Source organism: Falco punctatus (assembly GCF_963210335.1).
Source record: "Falco punctatus genome assembly, chromosome: 2".
In the NCBI taxonomy this organism is placed as follows: Eukaryota; Metazoa; Chordata; class Aves; order Falconiformes; family Falconidae; genus Falco; species Falco punctatus.
In genome coordinates this window covers 66,223,152-66,248,929 of record NC_137581.1, presented here as the reverse complement: position 1 = coordinate 66,248,929, position 25,778 = coordinate 66,223,152, and the positions used below count along the sequence as shown (strand labels likewise).

Here is a 25,778-nt window from a genome sequence, read left to right as displayed (position 1 = left end):
CAGTCCTCTATATATGTAGCATGTTGGAAAAGAACCGAGTAATTTCAAATTACTGTTTTTTTTAATTTATTTTTTTTAGTTTTGATGGTGAGCAAGATTCTTTCTGTGGTTCAAGTGGTCTAGAAATAGAAGAAAAGACCATTAATTGCACTGAAACTGATGTAATTCAAAATACAGCTATATATGTGAAAACAGGTAATAAATACTGAATTTTAAATATTTTTACAGCTCGTGTGTGAAGTACAACATGTAATTTAAAAATTTTTCTAGTAGATGTATTTCTGCTCAGTTCATAAATACAATAATCAGCTAAAATGTATTTTGATTTGGGGATTTAACCTTCTATGTGCATGTGAGTAACTCCTTTAGAATTAGTTTAGGATTTTCAGACGTACTTGATGCAATACTAACATGTATTTTAAAAATAAAAATCAACCTTTTTATTAAACTGGTTGCCAGGTGACTTTATAATATAAACAAAGAAACAGGGTGGGGTTGAGGTTTTTTTGTTTGGTTGGTTTGTTTTATTTTGGTTTAAGTAGCTAGCTGCATTAACGAATACTGCAACTCTGATAAGTCAGAAGTCTTTTGTCAGTTAAGGATGGAGAACTGTCAATGAGGAAAGAGTTACTTGTTGTTCAGTTACCTCAGGAAGTTCTAACTAGAAGATTGTAGCAGGGCTCAGGTGGCATTAATTCACTGCAGATGTTTTAGATGCTGCTGCAGTTGGAGGAGTTTGTGAATCAGTGTGGCTCTGTCTCTTGTGGGGAGTTTTAGATGAACATTGATTTGCTCTTTTGAAAGTGTATCTGGAAGTGCGGTGACAACCAGCCAGCCAACCAACCCCAAAGTGGCCAAAAGGAATCTCAGAAGCCAGGCAGAACAGATCAATGGAACTGTAATAGACTCTCACCAAGGGTTGTGTTAAACTGGTGGGCAGAGTATAAGAACAGCTTTCTGAAAACACATGCTCTGTGAAAAGAAAATAAATAAATTTATTTGTGCTAGGAAAAATGCATTACTATTTGGGATTGAAGGGAAAATAAATACAAACTCTGGTAAATGTCACATACATTTGTTTCAGATACGACTACTTTGTTTTCCTGGTTTCTTTTCACTTTTTTTTTTTTTATGCTTCTGTTAAGATTTGTGTGGCATTGTAATAATTACACTCCTTCCTCACCTGTGAAGCAATCACGCTGTGGTAGAACAACAGGTTTGGTTTATTGTCCTGCTCCAGCTGTGTTGGGTGATCAACCACAGGGCTGCATAATGCATGCCACCAGTTAGCCCTGATTACATCTTTTGCTTATCTAGTAACCTTTTTCCTGTTTCTTGAGGGTCCTTGTCATTGTCCTTCTTTTATCTTCCCTAGCTGACTGTCAAATAAACAACCTATCCCTAATTACTTTGTCATCATTGGTCTAAGTTCTGCTACAGCTGTACCTGTTGTGGTTTGGCCCCCACAGGCAGCTCAGCCCCTCACAACTTGCTCACGCTCCCTGCCCCCCTGCTCCCCCAGTAGGAAGGGAGAGAATCAGTTAAGGTAAGAGCAAGAAAACTTGCAGGTTGAGGTAAAGACACTCTAATAGGTAAAGCAAAAGCCATGTGCACAAGCAAAACAAAATAAGGAATTCATTCACCACTTCCCATCAGCAGGCAGGTGTTCAGCCATCTGCAGGAAAGCCGGGCTCCGTCACACGTAACAGTGACTTGAGAAGATAAGTGCCACATCTCTGAAAGTCCTCCCTTCCTCCTTCTTCCCCAGCTCTTATTGCTGAGCATGATGTCATAATGATGTGGGATCCCTCTGGTCAGTTGAGGTCAACTGCCCTGACTGTGTCCCCTCCCAGCTTCTTGTGCACCTCAGACCTACTTGCTGGTGAGGCAACGTGAGAAACAGAAACAGCCTTGGCTATGCAAGCACTGCTCAGCAATGGCTGAAACATCCCTGTGTTATCAACGCTGTTTCCAGCACAAATCCAAAACATAGCCCCGTATGACCTACCAGGAAGAAAATCATCTCTATCCTAGCCAAAACCAGCACAGTACCCAAATTTGTATTTCTGATACTGTCACCTGGGTAAACTTGGCCTGATGTGATACCTAGCTACAGCTGGCCTTGCAAGGTGTCCCTCCCCAAAAGAGCTCAGTACTTCCTTTCAATTATGTGTGAATTTTGGCCGTTTGACTATTTCTGAAACCCAGCCATTCCTCGCTGTGCTATCTGCAACTTTCATCAGTTTCTTACGCTGTGATCAACAGATCCTTGTGTTGTGTCCGGTAGTTTCTTAAGTCTGTTTCTGTTAACTGAGATGTCAGGCCAACGGCAAGCCAAAGCAAATCACTTGCCTGAAGCCCTTAGAAAAATAATAGGATATTTTGGCTACATTATGATTCAACCTGTGCATAAATTTCATCCAGATATCTATGGGATTTCTATATTGAAGTGGAGGACCTAGTTTTACTTCTAAAACTCCGTTGATAACTGATCAATTCAAGCAAGTCGTGGAACTTAGCTTTGAGCAATTCTCCAGAATTCTTTAGATCACTTTCTCATTTTGATACTTCTTGCTCTATACTTGTTACTTTAAATGCCTAAAGTTTGCTGGTTTGAGCCAACAATCATGTCAGTATTTAAGACTGACTTTTTAATGTGAAATGTTTTTTTTCTTTCCATAGGCGGTACCTTACCATCTCATTTGGCTGCCAATATACAAGAAAATAGTGGCCAAAATATTACCAATTGTTTGGTAAGGAAAATAGTGAGTGGAACTGATGCTCAAGCATGTGATAGTAAAAGCTTAATACCACCTCACATCAGTCAAATTTATGATGAATTACTTGTCATACTTCAGAAGCTCCAGGTAGGGACTGGAATAGCCTTAAAATGTTTGTTGAGTAGTGTTGTGAAGATTCTTGCTTTTGACAGAGGATTTGGAAATTACTTACATGTTAAATCGCTATTATGTACTAAAACTATTATTTATTACGGTTACTGTAACTAATCACAATCAGTTACATGCTAAAACTCTTGTCATCATCTGCCTCTTTCCCTAAATAAGTTCACTGATTTGGTAGTGGTGCTTTGACTTGCGTAGTGGGTAAATCAGATAAAATTGAGCTTGAGGGAATTTGAACACAGTGCTGCTACATCCAAGAGTGTTTTCTGATGCACTGTGGCTACGGAGAGAAACACCTGCAACCATTGCTTCTCCTGAGAGCACCTGAAACTATTGTCCTGACTCTGGGTACTGAAGAGTGCTCGTCCTGATGGCCTCCTGCAAAAACCTTTCTGTGCTGCTGGGGAATCCCAGCAGTGCACCCCCTAACAGGCCTAGGCCACTTACAAAAGAACCTCCTGTATGGTTTCTTTCTGTAATAGCTCCCATGCTTCTGACGTATTCCCTGCCAGGTCTTTCTTTTGCAACTTATGAGATAAAAAATAATTTTGTATCTCTCTTTCTTCACCACTTTTTCAAGGATGCTTCCCGCTAATTGAAGAAACAATATAGTAATCTAGTGTTCAGCACAGACATTTGCATCAGACTCTGTTTTGTCTTACAATTAATACAGTTATCCAAAACTTTTGGAAGCAAAAGCCTAAGTTTTTCTAGGCTTATACTTGAACAACCATGTAGAGTTGAATTTAGTATTTTGGGAGGCCAAGCCATCCTGACGCACATTGAAGTCATTTGGGTTAACATGTGGGAAAACTGAATGTAGATGTGAGAAATTTTTGATCAGTTAAACAACTATTGTGTAACACTGTAATTTTACAAAAAGCTAAGCATATCTCTGGAAGAGAAAATCCAAGTTCAGTAGAAATTGTGACAATTTCATGGGCTTCAAAGTCATTTCAACATTCATTTTTTTCTTAATACAGAGAGAAAGTTCAGCACAGCAGAAGTATGCTCTGCAACTCCAGAAACGAGAGTGTTTTCTAACAGAGCGAGAAGCATTGCTTTTTAGACGTGAAGCAGCTTTGGCTAAAATAAAAGGCGTTGAGGAAGAAGTTCACACAAAATTTGGAATTGTAGAAGAGGTGCATTAGTATATTTGATGATATTTATTGCTCTACATGCCATTTAACTTGTTTGTACTTATCTTAAGCCATCACATGTTTGCTGGATATAATGCTTATTTCTTTAAAATATTTGAAATTCCCAAATGAAAGGTTTGCATTAGAAGTACCAAATAATGTTCTTAGAGTTTTTGTATGGCTTCTGTTTCAGGATGGTGCATTTAATTGTCTGATGTGTAGGTGCATTTTACTGTTAAAATTTAGAAAAGAAGGTAACTTGTTTCTAAAACAGTAAAAACTATATGACCAGTATTATAGAAAAAAATATTGTCTATCTGTAATGGCATGTAACTTACATGACTGTCTTTGCATTAGCTGTAGTTGAAGTAGATTTCCTTGGAAAGACTTTAAGACACAATGAGATCTTATGACGTAACAGCTATGGCAGAGGGTACTGGCAAAAAAAACCACTCAAAAAGTTCAAAGGAAGAAAAGATCAGCCTAACTTGGGGGTGTGGGAGGAAATGGTATGACTTTTCTATAACAAGTAGTAGTAATTAACAACACCGTTCTTGTGAGTATTTGCTATTTAGGTCTTGTGGAAAGTTTTAGTTATTATCCAAAAGGTCACTAAGAGAAGTCCTTAAATATGTGTACTTTGTGTCAAACCCATAAGCTGAGAAATTACAGTTCTTTGAAGTATGCAGATAAACCTTTCCCACAAGCTGTTGAGAGGATAGACTGCGTGTTAAAAAGGGGAAAATGGGTGTCAGAGGAGCGGGACCTCAACTTTTGAACAGGGAGGGAATAGTTAAGGTGTTAATTTAGATGTTTCCAGTCTTCTGAGCTGAGAAGAATATTACACCAGTTAGAGAACCAGCTGATGAAAACTTGGGAAAAATTACAGGTTATCTGTGAAAATTTGTGGAGGTCAAATGGAGTATTAGAAGACCGAAAAAATGTGGTGCCTTTCTTTTCAACAGGGAAAGAGTTGTACAGCCATCAACTTAGGGTCAGATTTCTAAATAAATAAATAAATGGATCCTGAGACAAGCTATCAACAAACCACAGGAAGCACAATGCAGAAAACAATGCAATACATAACTACTAGTGTGTGTTAATCATAAATTGTTAAGTTAGCCTCATTTCTAGCAAGGTAATGGGTATTGCTAATGGAGGAGTAGTACTTATATATATGCCTGGACTTAATTAGAATTTTTTTATAGTTTTGCAGCATTTGCGTAATCATATTAGGAAAGTATAACATAAATGTAATGGAGTTGGTGTAGAGCTGTAGTGAGACAGTAGTTCACAGTAAAGCTGAAGGAATGTACATAGTGGATTCTGGAATATCTTTTCCATCCCAGTGTTATTCAGTATTTTCAATAAGAAGTTTGATGGTGAGGAAGACAGTTTATTAAATTTGAAGAAAATAGCAAGTGAGGGGGAATTTCAAGCATGCTGAAAAAGAACATAAGGATTAAAATCTCTCTTGACAAATTGAAGATATGGTAGGTCTGAAAAAACCAGTATACTGTTCAGAAGGTGTGAGTGTACAGTATTGCATTTGAATAAAAATACCAGCTACAGAAACAGAGGATGATGAGCAGATGCATGGATTAAACACAGGATGACTTGAGGGTAAATGCGCCAATCTTCAGCTACACAAAAGGCTGCAACAAAGAAAAAGAAACTAATGTTTTTTTCATGCCTGTGATAAAGGAAGTAGTGGTAGTAAGGGAAAATTAGGTATTAGGAAAAACTAGGTCTAACAAAAATGGTTAAGCATATGAACAGGTAGATTGGTAAGACTGTAGTGTTTCCAAAATTGGAGGACTTAAGAACAGACTTGGCAAATGTCTGGCAGGAGTGAGATGGTGTAGCTAGTTACGATACGGATGACACCACCTGATTTGATTATGGAAGTGGGTAGCTTAGACATCCTGGTATCACCTATAACCTTATGGCTTAACAATGGAATTGGTTCTACTTACCTTTTAGATTAAATGTTCTCTACTGATTCTTCCTAGAGCAACTATTGAACTTCAGATAAAGCTCTTAACGGTGCATGTGCAAAACAGAAGTGAAACATTCCATGTGATGTGATAGGGTGCCCTCAGTTGTATGTTGTCAGCATCTGTGTGTTTATTGGTATGAATAGTATTTCATACAGATGGGAGGAAAGAGCCTCAAGTTGCGCCGGGGTGGTTTAAATCAGATATTAGGAAAAATTTCTTCACTGAAAAGGTTGTGAACCAGGCTGCCCAGGGAAGTGGTGGAGTTGCCATCCCTGGAGACATTTAAAAGGTGTGTAGATGTGGTGTTTAGAGATATGATTTAGTGGTGGACTTGGCACTGTTAGGTTTGTGGTTGGAATCCTAAGATCATAGGATCTTAAAGGTCTTTTCCAACCTAAATGATTCTATGATTCTGTGTCGTCTTAGGCAAATGTTGCTAGGTGCTTTAGACAAGAATGTCCTGCCCACAGCTGTCCGGAGCCTGCTGGCTGAGAAGAGCAGCATTTGAGGAAAAGGAGTTATGGGTAGTTTCCCTGTATAGCTGGAATAGAAGTTACTGAGCTTCCAAGCAGAAATATACAGAAGGATCTCGTCAGGGCTTGTGTCCTTTAAATTTCTACTGTGCTTTAATTTTATCATTTGCACATGTAGGAAGAGAGGCTATGATTGGAAATGGGAAAATCGAGAATGAGGTGAATGATGAAGAGTAGTGAATTCATGGAAGGGGACAAATGAAAGATAGTATATATAGCTGGAATATTTTTTCAATAAAATAAAACTTTGCTGTTTTATCAAATCTGAGGTACTTAGAGATTCACTGGTGTCCAGAGAAACTGAAATCTAAAATCATTCATAAGATTCAGGGGAAAGAGAAGAACAGTAGTGGTTATGCAGGTTGTAGTTAACAGTTCATATGGTTGCGCTGTAAACCAGAGCACTCACTAGTTTGTGAAGCACAGGGTTAGTTTCTTGCTCAGCATCATTCAGAGTGAGCAAAGCCAGAACAGCTAGTTGAGACCTCAAAAGTTGCTGCAAAACAGAATCACAATTTTTTATAATTATATGGAAGAATAAGCTGTAAATAAGAGTTTTGCCATTGATTTTATTTCACAAACATTTCCCACGTCTGACTTGTTTGAGAAATGTACATATTGATATAATCTGTTTTGAGGAAGAATCTGGAAAGACTAAGAGCAATAGGCTGTGTACATTGCTGTGTTTCTTTATAGATTCTTCTTAATATGCAGTGTGGATGTTGTTATGTTGTTTTTCTCACTATTGGTTGAATGTGCAAATTTGGCTATGCAGAATTACAAACTTGATCTTTGAAAGTTTGTCCTACTATTTTAACACTGAAAAAGAATTTAGCTTAGAATTTTTAAATACTCCCTTGTAAATCATGTTTTTAAATTTGCTATTTCTACAGCAACACAAGGCAGAGGTTAAACAGCTGACAGAAGCCTTAAGAGAAATAACTAAAGAAAACAGGAGGCTGAAGTCATCATTTCACACCTTGAAGAAAATGAATGACTCTTTAAAAAAACAGGTAAAATTAGTTATTTCCTGTTATCAATAATTTTATAAATTACAGTCAACAATTTTAAATATTTGAACAGCTTAAGTTTGCAAAACTGGTGATTTTTTGTTTCTGTAAGACACTAATTGATGAATGACTGAAAGTACTTTCCACACCTTTTTCCAATACTCGAAATTTAGCCTCTCTGATCTTCTACAGTGTAAAAAAAAGTCGGACTTACTCCTCTGATCCACTAGCAACATCTAATTGTTAGGAAGGACAGATCCATGTCCTCTGAAGCAAACTGAGAGTGGATGGAGAGAAAGTATTGTGTAACATAATAGAATCCACCTGTGCTGAATTGCTGTGCTGATTCTATTAAATAAAAAACAGAATATGTACTTCTAGCTTTTTTTGCTGAGTATTTTCAGTTCTTTTTACAAATGTTTATAAAGGTAGTATTTTTGCAGTTCTTAAACTGAGACAATGGTTCATAGTAAAACCAAGAATAAGAATTTTGTGACTGTTAAGTTAGCAATTTGTGTGTCAACACTTTAAGTCTGTCTAAACTATTTGACTGTTTTTTATTGAATTAATTACAGTTCTGATATTCTGAGTACAGTAAAAGTCTACAGTAGAGCCTTATTCTTTCTCTTAGGGATGGTCAGACCTAACTCATGGAATGTTGATGGTTCTGATACAACTCATCTGTCTCTTTATTTCCCCTCACTAAAATCTTTGCATTTCTGAGCAAACTGAGGGCTTCTGTGATAATCACGCTGTTCGTTGTTGTGTGCATAGACCATGTTTCTTATATTTAAATGGAGGGTACAGTTTCCCTCATCTTCTCTCACAGAGCAAACTTTTTGTAGCATGGTCAGTAACTATTTCATTCTGCAGAGGATAAAACATTCACTGTCCCCATTAACAAGACTCTTAGACCATTCTTGAGATGTGTGCTCCATTTTTATGTCACTTCTCCTGTGAAAGGTCTTCTATGATTACTGTGAAAAGTAATCAAATGGGTAGTGCCTGTTTATCTAGAGTGGCATTGTAATCCTTATTCTTCCCCTGCAAACTGAAAGGTTGGGCTACAGGTCAACAAACAGTTACTGCTGTCCTATTTGTCCTGAAGAGATTGCCAGGAAAGGTGGTAGTGTCTCCCACCTTGGAGGTATTCAGAAGCTGTCTGGATGTAGTCCTGGGCAGCCTGCTCTCAGTGGCCCTGCTTGACCCTGGGGGTTTGGACCAGGTGGCGTCCAGAAGTGCCTGCCAACCTAAACCAGTCTGTGATTCTGTGATTTGTTGAGGAGGTAGATGATGGTTTTGTTTCTATCATTTTACAAGCTCACAAGAAAAAACTTGAACGTAAACAACTTAGCTGCTCAGCAACAACATCAAATAGTTTAAGTGTGGTAATTAAGTCGAGTGAGTTTTGAATTTACAGATACTTTAATATTTTCTGATTCTTTCAGTTAAATGATGTAACTGAGCTGAACAAGAAGTTGGAAGGTCAAGCAAGAAAAGTACAAGCTCGTTTAGAGAATCTACAAGTAAGGTTTGTTCTTGCATGTACCTGCTTCCTTTATAGGTAACAAGTGAAATATAATTCATTGTTACATTTTGTTGTAGAGGAAGCATGAATTTTTAGTGGTGCAGAAGTCTAAGGATATATGTCAAGTGGTGCAACAAAGGAAACCTGTCAAGCAGGCAAAAGCAATGGTAACATCAAAAATTGCTAAGGTAAGAACTGGGCAAAATAAAAGATTCGTTTGAAAGACATTAGGCAGTGGAGTATTCCCTGTGCTTCTGCTAGGAATTAGAAAATATAATTTCCAATTTTATGAGTAAATTAGAGTAAGCAAAGATACAGATTATATTGGGGGGAAACAGTTAACAAATAATTAAGCTCGTTGCTAAAAATAAGTGGATTTTACATTGTGTATATGTTATATGTATATATTTTTATTTATATGGTATGTTTTCCTCTTCCTGTCACTTCATCTTTCATCTGTCAATTAAAATTATAACCTGCCTACACTGTATGTGGTTTCTTTTGCTGTGTCAGAGCAAATCTTAAACTCATTCTGGTTACTGCTACAGTACAGCGTCTTTCTTATGAATAACACCAGCTAAAAAGTAGTCAGTCAGGAGTATCAGATAAATAACCTTAATTTTCAAAGCCAAAAGTGATTGTACTACTGTTATTTTTTTGAGAAGTAGTCTTTAATTAGGAAGGGATAATAAATAAATTATTCATACACATTTCCAAAATGATCACCTTGTGTTCCTTAAAATATCTTCTTACATCTCATAATGAAATGCTTTCTGTCTCCGTGTTGTTCTATTTAGTAGCAAGTTCTCTGATAGTTCTCTACCAACATCTCCCAACTGGTGATTTTCTCCAGCTAGAGGCTAAACTGTGAAATGAGAGATATTCACAGCATCCTACTTATTCCGCATGAGATGCTTTAGAACTGTGCTGTCTATATATAGTCAACATATTTCTCTGTTTACATAGGTTTTAGTGTACTTTGGTTGCAAGTGAAATATAAATGGTATTGGTAGTTACAGTTCTGAACAAAGAGGAAAACAGTTGTCTGAAGATAGATAGAAGAAAACTTTTGAAGTCCCTAGAGAACTGTTCATGCAGCCTGTCTTCAGGTATCTCTGGATATTTTCCATAGAGTATTTCATTGCAGTGTAGTACAGGGACAGAGTGACAATTTGTTGAAGTCTTTGTTCTTTTTCTAACAATGCTGGTTACCCAGTTAAATTTTAACTGGATTTTGTGAAATAAAGCAAAGGGATGTTGAAATAAGAATTTTGACATTCAAAGGACATTAAACATTTCCTTCTCCTGTAATTTATTTGGCCAGAAGTATAAAAAGTGAGTGACTCTGTATGTGAAAATCTTTTTCCCAGGCCTTTTATAACTGTTTGTCTATCTACAAAATAAATGACGTGGGTATTTTTTCATACTCAGAAACCATCACAAATAGTACTCGTTGTGCAGTAGGCAAGGGAGTGAGGTGTGGGTGAGAGAGAGAAATGATGCAGCATTCTTTCTGATTCTCTGTAAGAAAGACCTGACAACAGATGGCTTAATAAAACAGCTCTTTTAATAAGACAGAAGAGGAATATAGATAGTGAGTAAATCTTATGTCCCTTCAGATGCTGGGAACCTTGCACATGTGCAGCATCTGTGGATTTTTTCCCAGGGCAGGCTGAACAGACAGGTCCTGTCCATGCAGAGAAGCTCCTCCTGTTTGGCTGTTCAAACTATTATATCATTTTCTTGCAAGAAAACAATACTGTTCCTGAAGGACATTCACAGGAGAACTTATTGCTGCCCTTTTATACAAAGGCAAGGCCAACCAGGAGGCATGATCACTGGTACGGAGTGGGAGCCGCCTGCAGGCTCCTGTTACTGTTGGCAGAGTTTATAGTGTGGCCAAACACAGTATAAACTATGCAGCACAGCACAGGCTGCACCTGCTCAGATTAACTGTAATGTAGATCTCTGACTCCTTGAGGTACGGTGGTCTCCTGGTTAGGATTGCTGCCTTCCACTGCTTGATCCACATAGGTTTACCTTTCCCAGAGATAACGTAAATTACAGGTTATATTAATAACATACAGGCTTCTCAAACCCTAGGTACAATGCCCAACAGAGAACACATAGCTTGATCAAGATTATGGTTTCCTTGAACATAACATTTTCCACAGGCTCCCAATACAGTAACATACCTCCCAGGTTTTATCAGGCATATGCTCATCATCCTTTAAATTATGCATAATATTTCGGAACTAATTTACTCCCATATATTTCAGTCTGTTACTGTTTTGACTTTGAAAAATCATTAACTTGAAAGGTGAAGTATCTGCTGTTGTGGATGTATTACAGCTACCATTGAATTCACAAGTTTATGAGCTCTTAGCTTTTCTTATGGATTGGATCTCAGACGAGCACCTTAGCAAAATAAAAATACAAGAAGAAAGAGAGGATAGTCATAAACTTCTGGTTACCCAGACCTCCAAAAAAGTCTGCATCCAGGAAAGCTGTATGAAGGTAAAGGGGGTTGGATTGTTTGCTTCTGTGAATATGTTTTGAGATTTTATAGGAGTTCTTACTTGATGTTGAGAATATAACAGGTCAGACTGTTCTATACATGCTTTGGATACAGTAATTAAAACAAAATCACAGTTGGTAAGTCAGTTTTATTGCGGCAGTGAGATATAAGGTGACAATTTGTCATTTGTAAAGCATACAGATAAAATTTAAGGAAAAGTGTTCAGCTTCAACTTGAAAGTTTCAGCATTTTATTTCAAGTCACTTCTGTCAGTTGATAATTTATATTTTTTGTGTAATACTGGACATAATTCCTTTTTTCTAATGAGATGAACATGTCTAATTTAAAATATTTTGATGTGTATATTAGGTAGAAAAGTTTCAATTTATGACTGATAAAAGGTGATACTATTCTATATTTCTAACTTGTTTTCCTTCTGGAGATACCAAGATTTGAAACTCAATAAGGTGTTCAGAAAATCTTCTTTTAATGTTATTCTTCACTATATTAAAGAATTGTAGCCATTGAGATTGGATTTACTGAGATTGAGCTCGTCTGATGAATCTCCACTTTTGCATGTAAATCCCTGTGAAATTTAAAATCTGTGTATGTGCATAATTCTGTTAGCTGGATCTGCCCAGTGAGTATTTGCATATGTAATCTGTTAAACTCCAAGTAAAAGTTGGGAGTTCTGTTTGTTTTTCCCTTATGGTTAGCTTATACAGTACTGTCATATATTGCATGTAATTTTAATTTTTTATGTTTTACAGCTTTTGCCTATAGCTACTGAGCAACTCCAGTGGATGCCATTTGTGAATCCTAAACTGCATATACCTGTGATTAGATTTATTTACTGGTCAATAAGACAGCTAGACGCTGGTATTCAGGTAAAACAAGTATTGCTCTTGCAGTATGTTCTTTTAAAAACTAAATTCACAGAAGATATTAAGGGATTTTATCTTTCAAATACATATGAAAAGTGGATATTTTCAGGCAGTATGTATAAAAGAAACTCTACTGTCTTTGCAAAGCATAAATTCATAGTGTTTACCACAGATATATGGCAAAAGAAAAATCTTTTTCAAGTTAATTTTAAATTTTGCATTGTGTATATAAACATAGTTTTCATAAGTACGTGATTTCTGTTGTTTCTAAGCATCTCAGAAATTCTGTTTTTATATATGTATTTACAAAACTTTTGCACTAAAAAAGGCAGTATTTTTAGGTTCATTTTATGCATGTGATTTGTTGAGATTGATGGAAGTGTGTGGCAAAGCAGCAAATGAATTTTGATTTTTTTGTTCTCTGCTCAGTGTCTAACCACAAGGCATTCCTTACTCTGACTGCTAAAAGAAAATATTTAGTAGTATAATAAAGAAAAAGACAGTAGCTGTACTGTAAAGACTCGATATATAGTCTATAGTGCTGTCAATAGTGCTTTTGCTAAAGCAGAAGGTAGGAAACTTTGTAAATGTCTTGATTTTAAATTCATGAGAATAGTAATCTGTTGGTTTTAGTGCTAATGAGAAATTGTATTTTAAATGAGCATACTACAAAGTCTGATTCTGAAGTAGTATTTCTGTATAGCTTATGGTGACAACTCTAATAGATCTTACCTGTACAGTGTTCTTAAGGTTCATATTTAGACTTTGATCCTGTAAATTGTTTTACAGGATATAACTTCAGGCAACCTTACAAAACAGAGTTGGCTGAAGCTGAGCTTGCTCTGGAACCAGAGGCAGCTTAATGTCAGTTATCAAGGGACCTGGCAACTAGTCTTTTTGTGAAGTATGTGTTGATAAGGCGCTGTGATGTTTTTCAGCTGCTTTTGGAATACAAAGTAGTATCTCCTATACAGATTGTATTCCCAATACATGGTCAAACCATTTTCTGTTTAATTGCTAGAGGAACATTAGTATCTCTATATAGTACATGGGATTTTGATGTGGTTTAATGTTTACACTAACTGTGTGCATTGTTTGAAAAGCATGCAACAATGAAATCAACAATGAGGAGACTTGGTGAAGATATTTTCAAAGGCATAGTAAGTAAGGGAAACCCACATAGTTCTTCTGAACAGTCTACAGAGAGTAAATCAAAATCGGCAGCTTTCTTTAAGAGTTCCTGTATGCCTTTGAGATTTCTGTCAACTTTAATTGTGCTTAAAACAGTGACACAAGGTAAGTTCTGATTTGTTTTTATGTTTTGTTTATATATTTCTGTATGTGCCTGGACAAAAAACATTTTGGTGATACTGTAGAGTCTATTCTTCTTTATTAGTGAAAAGTGTTTTTACTTGAGTCTTACTACCTTGTGAAGCAAAATATACTGGAAACAAGTATGAATCTTGCTATTACTCATTTCATGTTGAAATTTGTGCGTTCCTTTTAATATGATGGCTTCTGGTCAGACACATCAGCATTTCTAAAGGGGACAATAGATTCTGATAATTCTGTCAAACTGTCACTACAGCAGTGATTGGATTGCAGAGATCTTTACTGCATAGAATGGCAGAGCTAGTTGCTTTTTTCTAAACTGAAATAAGTAGCAGGTTTTGCACAGTTCTAGAATTTCACTGTCCTGTTTAAGCTAGTAGGTTATTTACCTATCCCCTGAAAGGCTGATCAGCTGCAGTGTCAAGTGTTTCTTTTCTGATGTAGTTACAGCTTTTCTGCATTTATCTTTATGGATAAGGCTGATGTTCATGGGTGTTCTTGCTCACAGAAGTCTGTAGTCACAGAAGGAAAGCCACTTAAGTTGTGGATTATAACTTAAATTGAATTGTGATACAATAGATGTCCTGAAATTGCTTTGTCCCTTGGTCTAAGTTTAGTGTACAGTTCATACTCCAGCCCTTACCTATGTGCTGCGCCTCTCCTCTCCTACCAAGTCTGGCTCTGCAAATGGCTATCCATAAAATATTGTAAACACTGAAAAATGCTACTCCATGAAATTGTCAGTTCATGATATAATTGTCTGTTCAGATGTCACTGTTACTCATTTACAAAGGCACCATGTTCTGTTTATATAAAAATGTTTTAGACTTCAAAGCCACCTGTCTAGCATGAAAAGCGACCTTTTTATCCAAAATCTTCCAAAATCTCTATGTTGATGTAGTATAGTATTGTACTTTGTAAACTAGGCAAAAGTGAACAAGGTCATATCAGAAGATAACACAGTGACTTCTGCTTCAGATCATGACAGGTTATTCCACTTGTGCAATTTTCAAGGTGCTGTGGCATATCTTTTCAGTGGGGCCTTCTTTGAAAACAGATATGATCTGAAAAGAATAAAACATTTTATTTAAATGAATTACAAAAATAGACTGTTTCTTGTGAGCTTGTGTTCAGCACACTGAGAAGAGGCACAAACTCAGATTTTTAATGTTTTCCTTCCTTATCCTTTTGATATAGACTGATATACACTTTTCTGTCAGAAGCCGGAGAAGAAAAAACTTTGATCTGATTTATAGAGATATTTTAAAATAAAATTATAGATTAACTTGGTCATTTAAACAGATTCTTACCCATTTTTAATTTGTGTATGATCTTTTTGAAAACTTCAACAGTAGTATGTGATCTGAATTATGCTTGAAGGTTCTTCATTCATAAATATGCAATTTGATGAGTGATCCAAAAGAATGTCTTATTTTGACTTCTATTATTAGCTTTCTCTTTTGACTTAATTGTTTTAATTCAATAATGGCTTCAATGATTGCTGTGAAGCAGTTTTGATCACCTATGCAAAGAGAGTCCATCAGCATAAAAGCAGCAGTTGATAGGTCCCCTCTGAATCCTAAATGCAACATAATTGCCACATATTACCAAGCTGAGCTTCTGACTATATAAAGAAATGATTTTGGAGGGAGTGTATTTATTTCTTTGGCAAAAAAATAAAATCCAAACAATTTAAATATCCTCTTAAACAATATAGTCCAGGCAGCCTTTCGTGCCTCTTAGGGGATTATTGTATCTGAAACAGCTACATCATTTTCAGCTTATGCTTCTGCCTTTTGTTAACCAAAACGAGTCAGGGGGGTTATGCAGGGGGGTATCACAGAGCGACTCTTCACTTTCACTGTGAGTTTTTTTCTATTTCCACTTTGTTCACAGGATCCTTCCACCTTTCACACTAGCAGATATGTATAATAGTAGTGTAAAGTAGAATTCCCTACTTAAAACCTATATTATTTTGTATTGGCAAAGAAATAGAGGATGTTGGGTCTTTCGTGCAAAGGTTTCAAAGCAGACACTATGAGTTAAGAATCAGATTGTGTCTGGACAGGGTGAGGGAAGGCTGTGGAAAATCTATCTCAAAGAATAGAGTAACTGTTCTCTCAGCTGATTTGTTAACTGCTGCCTTCAGTTACAGAGCCTTTTCACTCTTCAAGGGTAATGGGGAACAAGAGGTGTTGCAGGTCCTTTTTATGGAAGTCAGGCAGAACACGCTAATTATATACCATTAAGAGCAGGTGTAAGAGGTCATTACTGCCTACCTGCAGCAACTTAGGAGTACTGTGGTGCTGCGTAACTGGAATAATAAGTTTTGGAAGGATAGTATAGCAATGTATTTATAACCCTTTTCCAACTGTTTGTGATACTACCTACTTATTTTTCCCTCTTCAAAGACGTATTAAAAGCACAGATAATTTTGATAGCAAATAATTGTTCAGTGGAGTTATGACTGAGCAATTTAACCTAACTTCAGAGGTGGTCCTGCTTTAGGCAGGATGGTTGGACTAGATTCCAACCTGAATTATTCCATGATTCTATTTTTGCTGTCTTTTGTTCTCAAAACAGTTTTTATTTTAAAATGTCTTTACTAGTAACACATCCCCTCTGCTAGTAACACAAAGAGATGGAGACATGTTACAGAGATGTTAATCTTCAAGGTAATCCTGAAAAAAACATGCCAGAATGTCAGAATCAGATGCCTACTTTGGCATATGATTTTTTTCAGTCTGTTGCATGAAATACGTTAAGAATTTTGGGCCATTTCTTAGACAGCAGAGATCCACATCACAAAATTGCTGCAGTCTCTGGCACCCTGATTGACACTAAATAAGGATGCCAAAGATTTTAAATCTATAGATAATGAACAATGTTCTTGTTCATGAGAGTCATCCTTCTGGATTAGTTCGTTAAACAGATTAACGTGTCTTTATGCTTAGCTGACCTTTGCAGTATTTATATTATGGGTATTTACAATATTTAAACTGTAAATTTTAAAATTTACAGGATTTAAACATGGTGAAAGACCACCCTGACATCATTAATGAACAAACACAGTATTTCAACTGTTGGAAGAAACTATTTCAGTCAAGATATTTTGGTGAAATTACTCAAAAATTGAGACTCGCATTTCTAGAAATGTTTGATAAAAACTGTGCAGGAAGAATTGGAATACAAAAAATAGTTATTGGCGAGACTAACCCTAAGCAGATGAACATTCTTGATTAGAATGAATCAGTTTGGCTTCTCATGGTTGCTTTTTACTGCTAGCTTCTATAACATGGAAAATATGATCTGTCATTAAGCATATGTCGAATACCACTGTGTATGAATTTTGATCACTCTGACCACATGACACTAATGATCTAATGATAAAGTAGTACATTTGGTTTGAACATATATCCCACTTCCTGCAAAACTTCCAGTAGATGTCACCATAGTTAAACTTTTGCTGTGGGATAGATTGTTTCCTTGTACTTAATTTTCTGCACTCCAGTTATCAATTCTATTGCAAGATACTGAGAAAGATTTGACATCAGTAAATTAAGAAAACTAGACTGGTTCACTTCATCTACGTTTTTCATATAATTTAGTGCCACAACGTATAAGTATGTAAACTGTATGCACTGAAACTTAAACTACAGCTTTTTATAGAAAGGAATAGAAGTAGTTGCTTTCATGAAAGTAATTGCTCTTATTCAGGCAAATCAGGCCTTGACTCCTTTAACAGAGGTTTCCCAGATGTTGAAACCAACATTTGTCTCAAACTATGCAAACTTGTAATTTTTTTCCTCTTAAGCAAAATATTAGAAGGACTTTATATTTGTAAGTATATTTTTCTTCAACATATGAATCTCTTTCTCCACTCACAACAAGTTAAGGGGTAAAAACAGGCAGAGGATATCTTTAAATAAAAATAAAATTTAATATTTCCAGCCGTTTAGCTTTTTAAGTATATATCTGCAACAGTAAGTCTCAGGATAATTGTTCATATATTGCTTAGTGGAACTACAATTATAGAAGTTCTATTGCCTGTGCTCTAATATCTTTCAGTGGATTACCTGGCTCAGGCGTTTGATTCCCTTTGCATAGACTTGAAGACAGATGAAGGAAAGGCCTTATTTTTGGAATACCAATGTGTGCCTATCATATTAAGTCACTTAAAAGTATCCAGTAGAGGTCTTCTTTCCAGTGCTCTTGATGGATTACTTCAGATGACCATGGAATCTGGTAAATTTGGGTAATTATAAAAAAATAGATAAAATTGTGATGGAAACAGGTGAGATAAGCATAAATACAGCATAAAAGTAGCATGATTCTTCTGTGTAAATAATCTAATTTAGTATTAGCATTTGTTTGTATCATGTAAATTCATCAGAGACATAAAATGTATTTCTGAATTGTCTGTCTCTTTCAGAGTTGTACTGAGTTATATATTAATGTGAATTTTTTTGTTACTATTTTTGGTTTGACTTTTCAATTTATTCCACTGTATTCCCTTGCTGATGTTTTTCTTTGAAGTCAGGCTGTGCCAGAGTAGTCATATCATGAAAACCTGCCAGGAGGTGGAGATAAAAAATAGGCTTTATTCAAATTATTTTTGTAGTTTGAATCAATGGCTCATCCCCAGTAATTTCCCAACTTCTAATAATTGCAAATGGCATTTCTAGAAGAGATGGTTATGTTTTGCTGAATTTTACTGTGCTGTGGCGTTATAAAAGGGTTAATAATCTCATTTGTCACAGGCTTTTCCAAGTGATAGAGGCTAAGAGTCAGTAACTAACTGGAATGAACATGAAGGTAGAGAGGCATTTCGGTACCATGTGGAATAAACCTTGTGACTTTTTTTTTAAAGATAAAAATCACTCACTGCCTTTTAGAACAGAAGAGGGGAAGGGTCTGCTGCTATTTTTGACGTATGTGTTGCTATTTTGTAAGTATTCTATTACCATGCATTATAGTGATAAAAATAGAAAGCGTGTTTGATGTGGGGTGGAATAGCATTGAGTTAAAAGCCATTTTGTAGCAACGTAAGTGGCAGAAATATTTCAAGTATTTTTCTTCCTTGCAGACTCTTTGTCTGACCACGTAGTTAGTGTAGTCTTACGCTAAAGTATTCTCCCTAATAGTCATAAATATGGTTGGTAAAGTGTTTGGGAAGGCGATAGTTGTATATGCAAAAGTAACCTAGGCAAAGTGGATGGTGTCTGGTATTGCTTTGGATAATGCCAATAACGATACATCTTCTGCTACCTAGCAGTAGCCATTCCAATACACTAGATGCCTGCAGTTCAAAGAATTATGGAGATGTATTGTGAGAGACTCAGATTTTGCCTTGTTGCCTCTCGGAGAAGGTGTATATATGTGAAGTCAGGGAAGGAGGAATAATGTTTATTTGAATTGATGTTTGATTGAGAATTTATTTCTTGGCAACTGGGTAAAAAGCCTTATGCAGAGCCTTTCTCTTTGGTGGAATAATTGCCAATACACAAGTTGTAGGCATGTTTCACCAATACATAGTTAGTGTTGTGCAAGAAATTGTTAACAATGAGAAGTAGTTTTGTCTATGGGAAATCATATTTTCATTCCTTTGTAAGTTCCCTATTAAAAATTTTTTGGACAAACTGGAAAGTGGCAATGAATATTCAGAGGGTGCTCTATTAGATTAAAACAGGAATTTATGCTCCATTTTAAAGCTGTGTTGGTGTGCAGCCTTAAATATGAAGTCATAGGTAGCTGGCCATATATGGAATCACATTACCTGTAAAAACAGCATCTGAACAACAGGAGGCAGTCTAGACCTTTTTTTCCTGAAAGATGCACAATCCTAGGCACACGCCCCCACTCACACCCATCCCCACCCCCCGGGATATTCCTTTCTATAACCTCATTTTTCAAGTTTTGATATTTCTTGTGAAGTACTTTTACAGATTCAGATTTTAGTTGCCCAGGCTGAAAGATGTGACTCAGATGTGAAATAACTGTTGGGTTACACTACTTCTCTGTGTAACTGCATGTACTTTTTGTTATAAGCGGCAATGAATGCTTATGGTTCTGTACAGTCCAGGCCTGTCTGAGGTCCTCATGTAGGCTCTCCTTTAAAAAAATTATCTTCCTTATGTTCCAGAAATGAAACCTAGATTTCCCATCATATATTAAGGAAAATTACTTAAGCTGCATATGATGCACATATATATGCATATGCGTAAGTACCTACTAGTCTAAGATGGATATTTCTGTTGATAGAAATTACCACAAGAGAATCTGAAGTAATGCTTAAGCCTATTGACTGATTTGATTTTGGTATGCACATTTTCAGATTTTGGAACAGTATCATTGCTTTTGGCTTCATAGTGTATCTGGTACAATGGGCCCAGGATCCAAGTTTCTATTGCAATTCGTGCATGTTCATAAAAACATTGACAGTGCTGATAAGTCATTCAGTTACTGAAAACACAATGTCAAATGCAACGGTTGAGGCATTGGTATCATCTGTTTTCTGTCTATGTGCAAGACCTTAATGGCAAATTAATAGTCTTACTGCTGTGCGTCTACTGGCACACAGCCCTTTTATGCACTCCCTCTATATTTCTGTTCGGGAGCTTCACATCAAGAATCTGGGAGGGGCCTGACAACACCATTTCAGTGGGAAATGGTAACATTCCTCACTACTTTTTTTCTCTGTCTGCCTATGACTTCGTCATTATATATTCATCAGTCCTGGCCAGCTCAGGGTACACTTTCATACATAATATCTTCTACTGTTCTGATTGTTGCCACCTTTTGTTAGATCTTTTCTTCACAAGGAAGAGAAGGATCACGAGGCAGAAGTGGAGGAGTAATTAATTCTAGAGTGATTTACTTGTCTGAGAAAGCTTGGAAGAGCATGGCTTCAGGTCATTTCAAAACCTGAAAAAAATGCATGAAGTTCAGATTCTTCAGTTCCTCCTGGAAACTGTGGCCAGAAAGCCAAATAGTGTGTTAAACATTCTGTACTCATTTTTTTTTTTTTTTTTTTGCCTGCTAGGCTAGGAATAACATATAACATTTGACAAGGAATTTTTTGGTAATAGAACTGCAGCATCATTTTTTGGCACTTTAGAGATGCCATGATTCTTTTCAAGGCGTTCTTTTCACTAGTCAGCATTTCATGTCTACTATTTGGGAAAGATTAAAGCAACAAGGATCACTTAAGGTAAGTTTAGTTACAAGAAAAAGGATAGTAAACCAGGAATTGTTTGGCAAGATCTACTTCTCTGTCATTCTTAAATGTGTGTTGACACTTACCATTTGCTTCTGTCAAGGTAAGGCTAACTTTAATAAAACAGGTTGTCTGTTTATAAAGAGAGACTCACACAGAGGTGTGAAGAATTAAAATCTGTATGGTGAGAGGCAGCTGATAGCCAAAATCTCTGTGTGTCGTGCCACCTTGTATACAGTATGCCCGCACATGTTTTCGGATGTTTGGGCACATCCATGCCCTTAAGACTGTGGCTCATGAAGGTAACTATTAGGGTTGGAGTTCAAGCCATAAAATGCACTTAATTTAAAGATCAGTACCCCTTCAGTTCAAAGGCTAATGAAACTCTGCACATTGAGAGTCTGGAGCGCCTCTGTGTTTCGTGTTAGCTTATACATTCCAGCCTGAAGGAAGCACATGTCATTTCTTTGCACTGCACAACTGGGTTGTGTGAAGTACAAAGGAAGAAGCACAGCTCACTACACCAAATGACCCCTACACAACTTCTAGTGGCAGACTTTCATTTAGGAAACCTCACTTGGAATCCCCAGGTCTAACGAGAGCCAGAAAATATGAGCGTTCAGATAGTTTTTTGTGAATTTGTACTCTTGCATTACCTTTCCCATCCATGCCTTCATGACGAGGTACTGTTGAAGCAACATCTGAATGTTCACTTAGATGACAGAAGAGTGGAAAATGTAACCTCAGTAATCAGGGACTGGGAATTTTGTTCCTACTCCAAAGACAAAAGGAGAGTATCGTCTTATTTTGACCCACTTTGTGTCAAGAGGTATGTCCATTTGCATTCTTAGTGGTAAAACCATTTGTCATCATTTCCTCATTAGAGCCACAAGATGGACTATCAGCCTTCAAGGTGCTCTTTTTGGTTCACCTCTCAGTATTACTTTACATTACAAAAGCTTGGCACGTTTTCGGTCACTACTAGGATCAGGGTTTAATCTTCTTGATTTCAGGTTAGTGAGGGCTTACCATATTCCACAAGAATGAAACCAGTCTATTAGATATCATAAACCAGCTGCAAGCTTATTTAAAATTATAAATAAAAATACACAAGGTCCACAGCTTCATGAAAAATTTGTCTGAATTGACAGGTATTCTGTACAAGACAGGATAACACCACTACCTGTCCAGCTAGACCATAGAAACACAGTGATCTTAACAGCACAGGAATTCTGTGAAGAAATGATTAAAACTTCGGTACCCTTGGGAAGCTTATTTGTGTATGTTTCATGAAACTTGCTTTCATCATTATAGTATACAGTACAGTCACATTGTTTCTTGGGAAGGATTCAAGTTGTATGTATTCATCAGATTGGGATCTCAAAGTGCATGCTTGTCACCAGATATTACGTTTTAGGTGTCAGAACTTGAATAGTATTCCAGCTGCACTGGCATTTCTGAGACATCAGTGAGTGTTTGTGCCATTGTATAGTTCTGAATGAAGTATGGTGCCAGCCAAAAATAATCTTACCATTCTGTCTCAGTGTGGTGGGTTGACCTTGTCTGGATGTCAGGTGCCCACCAAGCTGCTCTGTCACTCTTCTCCTCAGCAGGACAAGGGGGTGGAAAATAAGATGGAAAAAACCCTTGTGGGTCAAGATAAAGGCAATTTAATAAAGCAAAAGCAAAGCCCCCACATGGAAACAAAGGAAAACAAAAGATTTGTTCTCTACTTCCCATCAGCAGACAATGTCCAGCCACTTCCAGGGAAGCCAGGGCTTCAGTATGTGTAGTGGTTGCTCTGGAAGACAAACATAAATAATTAATCCCACCCCCCACCCCCCAGCCTTCTCTTAGCTTTTATTGCTGAGCAGATATCGCATGGTATGGAATATCCCTTTGGTCAGTTTGGGTCAGCTGTCCTGGCTGCGTCCCCCCCACAAGATCTTGCCCACCCCCAGCCTACTGGCAAGGGACAGTGTTTGAGACAGAGCCCCGATGCTGTGCCAGGGCTGCTCAGCAGCAGCCAAAACGCTGGTGTGTTATCAGCACCTTTCATGCTACCCATACACAGTACAGCACTGTAAGGGCTGCTCTGGGGAAAATTAACTCCATTTCAGCCAGAACCAGTACACCTAGTCATTAACATTTTTGAAACTGTAACAATATGTCACGGATACAGAATACAGATAGATATTTACATGTGCCAATTTTGTTTGCCTCACCTCTTCTAAAAAAATGTTAAAGCCTAAGGAGGAGGGTAAAATGTTACACTGGGTAGTGTTATTTTAATATACAAAAAAATTTTATAGCTGGAACAAAGACAGATTTTTAAATGTCGGGTGAAAAAAGTTGAGGTTAGTTTCACCCAGCTTCTCAGGACGTATGAGTGAGAGGAGCTGTTGGAGGTGGTATGCAGTGATTTCAGAGAGTTTGCTTTGTATCAAGGGAACTTCAGTTTCAGCTTACCTTCATGCTGTACTAGAATTTTGGGGCTTTTTTGACATCTTCCAGTACTGCTGTGGATTCTGTTCACTACTTATACTGTTACTACATTTGAGGAAGGAAACTTTGCAGCTGAGTCCTTGCCTTACCATTTGCTTTCTGTTAGCAAATAGTTGTTTTATTTAACCTACATGAGAAACTTAATAAGTAGCTGAAATTAAGTTGCAGGTCATTGTTAGGATGAACAATATTTCATTTCATGTAATTTGCATGCTGCAGTGATTCTTTTCCTTTGGATGAGCTCAGTGGCCTAAGTTGAATTCTAGTTGGTTTAGTCTACTGTCTTCAGTGGAAATAATAGATTGCTTCTACATTCCACAGTTGGGAGAGTTAACAACTTGTTAGGAACCTGACAGAAAAATCAGCTCAACTTTATCCCTTTATACTTTATCCCTTTTCTTTTACTACATTCTGCTGATATTTTTGTCTAAAAACGTCCATAATGGTGCATAAATTGGTACATTTCAACCTGTTCAGTCTTCTGTCTTAAATGTACTTTCCAATAGCTGATAGATGGGAACACAGCACCAAAGCAGCAGCTTAGCTATATTTTCACTGTCGCTATCTCATCAATATTTTGTTGCGTGCTCAGATGGGATGAGTGCCAGTTCAGGTTTATCCTTTTCAATCTCTTACTTGGCTCTCCATACCCATTACCAGCATTTGAATTCATGTTCATTTTCTGGAGGATGCCCATCTTTCCTTCGCTGCAAAGATTGACTGATAAAAGCACAATCAAGGGAGCTCCTGCAGTCTTTTTCTAATGGTGGCAGTATTTTGCTCAAAACTGAGGCTTCGAATGAGTGCCATAAAATACAACTTGGTCCTTCTTTTGGTCTTTGAAACTGAGTGGTCTATGAAGACATCTTTCTTGCTTCCCATTGAGTCAAAGGGAAGAGAGATATTCCCGCTCCTTTGACAGGGAAGAAAGATTTTGGTACCAAGGCTTTTGAAGGTTTGCTTACCTTCATTAAGGAAAGCAGGCTACCAAGCCATGATATTTGGTTTAAGCTATGAACCTGTCCGAAGACAGAACAAAACCCTCTCTGATAGTATTGTCACAGAAAATAGATATACTTTCACAGATGCAGTGCTCTGACTGCCTTTGAAATTTTGGGAGCAAGAAGTATTAACTGCTAAGTAATGATATGTTTCAGTTTTGTCAAATGATTTATAATGTATCTATTGTTCAACAAAGCTCTTATCATTTCTCATTTAAATTACTATTAAAATTAATGTTTAATAATTAAATTAATAGTTACTTCTAATCAGCCAGATTGTTATAGTATAACACCAGTGGCTTCTAGGGCATCTTCATGCCTCAGGTTCTCTCCCTAAGGATACAGATTCTTTTCTCAGCAGACCTTGTTTCTAGGATACTAGTTGTAATACATTGTTCAAGAGAATTCCTAGATGCCAGACACGAAACATTTTCTGGAAACAATCTAGTAATAAGTAGCATGACCTCAGCAAGAAAATTTGTTCTGTGGGTGTTGAAGAACATCACATCATTAGTATTAAATCACTCTGTAGTTGAATAGTTGTCATATACAATCTTGTTGAATACTGTGGTTCCTGTCTTCTCACTTCTCATGCAGCTTACTGTGTTTTTTTTACCTGTGAATCAGTTAAGAGTTCCAAAGGATGTAGTGAGTTTATAGTCACCTATCAAAAATACCATTGTTGAACTGTAGTCTGGTTCATGCTTGATTTGAGGTCTGCTATTAGCCAGCAGCTGCCTGCCTCAGTTTGCCCTTTGCACTTTTACACAAGGACAGCGTATGCCTTAAATGCCTCCTGCAGTAATAGCTGACTTCTATAATGTAGGTGAGTAGGTTCCCCTTTCCCAACCTTACATTCATTTAAGGAAATCAAAACTTACTTGCTTGTTAGACATTACAAAGCACTGACCATTGCTTTAAATAAGCCTATGTTTACTTTGTCTTCAAGCTTACTTCTGTTTTACAGAGAGTATTTTGCATTAGTGTCTGCTTATTCACAAATTGAGATGAATGTGTATTGAAAAAATTCTCTAAATTAATCTCTTGTGCTTACTGTAAGTTAATTAATGTCACTTAAGATTTTTAGTAACTGCAAAAGTGAGCTGTATTTACACATTCACTGAACCTTACTTACAAATTCTTTTTTGTAAGAAAGTATTATGGTCATGGATAACCAAGTCTGTGTCCAGATTTACTCATCTCATAAGG

General features: G+C 36.9%; 1 protein-coding gene across 10 annotated transcripts in view; it reads left to right on the top strand.

The window, feature by feature from the left end:
* CCDC138 (coiled-coil domain containing 138) overlaps positions 1 to 25,778 on the top strand; it is a 43,625-nt gene that overhangs the window by 5,251 nt on the left and 12,596 nt on the right. For 5 of the 10 annotated variants that reach the window (XM_080377424.1, XM_080377423.1, XM_080377430.1 and 2 more), the window contains 11 exons: positions 80 to 195; positions 2,683 to 2,867; positions 3,887 to 4,045; positions 7,469 to 7,588; positions 9,034 to 9,111; positions 9,191 to 9,301; positions 11,466 to 11,630; positions 12,402 to 12,518; positions 13,619 to 13,811; positions 17,916 to 18,092; positions 18,718 to 18,795. In XM_080377424.1, coding sequence (XP_080233550.1) covers positions 80 to 195; positions 2,683 to 2,867; positions 3,887 to 4,045; positions 7,469 to 7,588; positions 9,034 to 9,111; positions 9,191 to 9,301; positions 11,466 to 11,630; positions 12,402 to 12,518; positions 13,619 to 13,811; positions 17,916 to 18,092; positions 18,718 to 18,795 — 1,499 coding nt within the window. Of the gene's footprint in view, positions 1 to 79; positions 196 to 2,682; positions 2,868 to 3,886; positions 4,046 to 7,468; positions 7,589 to 9,033; positions 9,112 to 9,190; positions 9,302 to 11,465; positions 11,631 to 12,401; positions 12,519 to 13,618; positions 13,812 to 17,915; positions 18,103 to 18,717; positions 18,796 to 25,778 lie in introns of all 10 variants that reach the window. The other 5 variants (XR_013926374.1, XM_080377428.1, XM_080377426.1 and 2 more) reach the window with 4 other exon arrangements.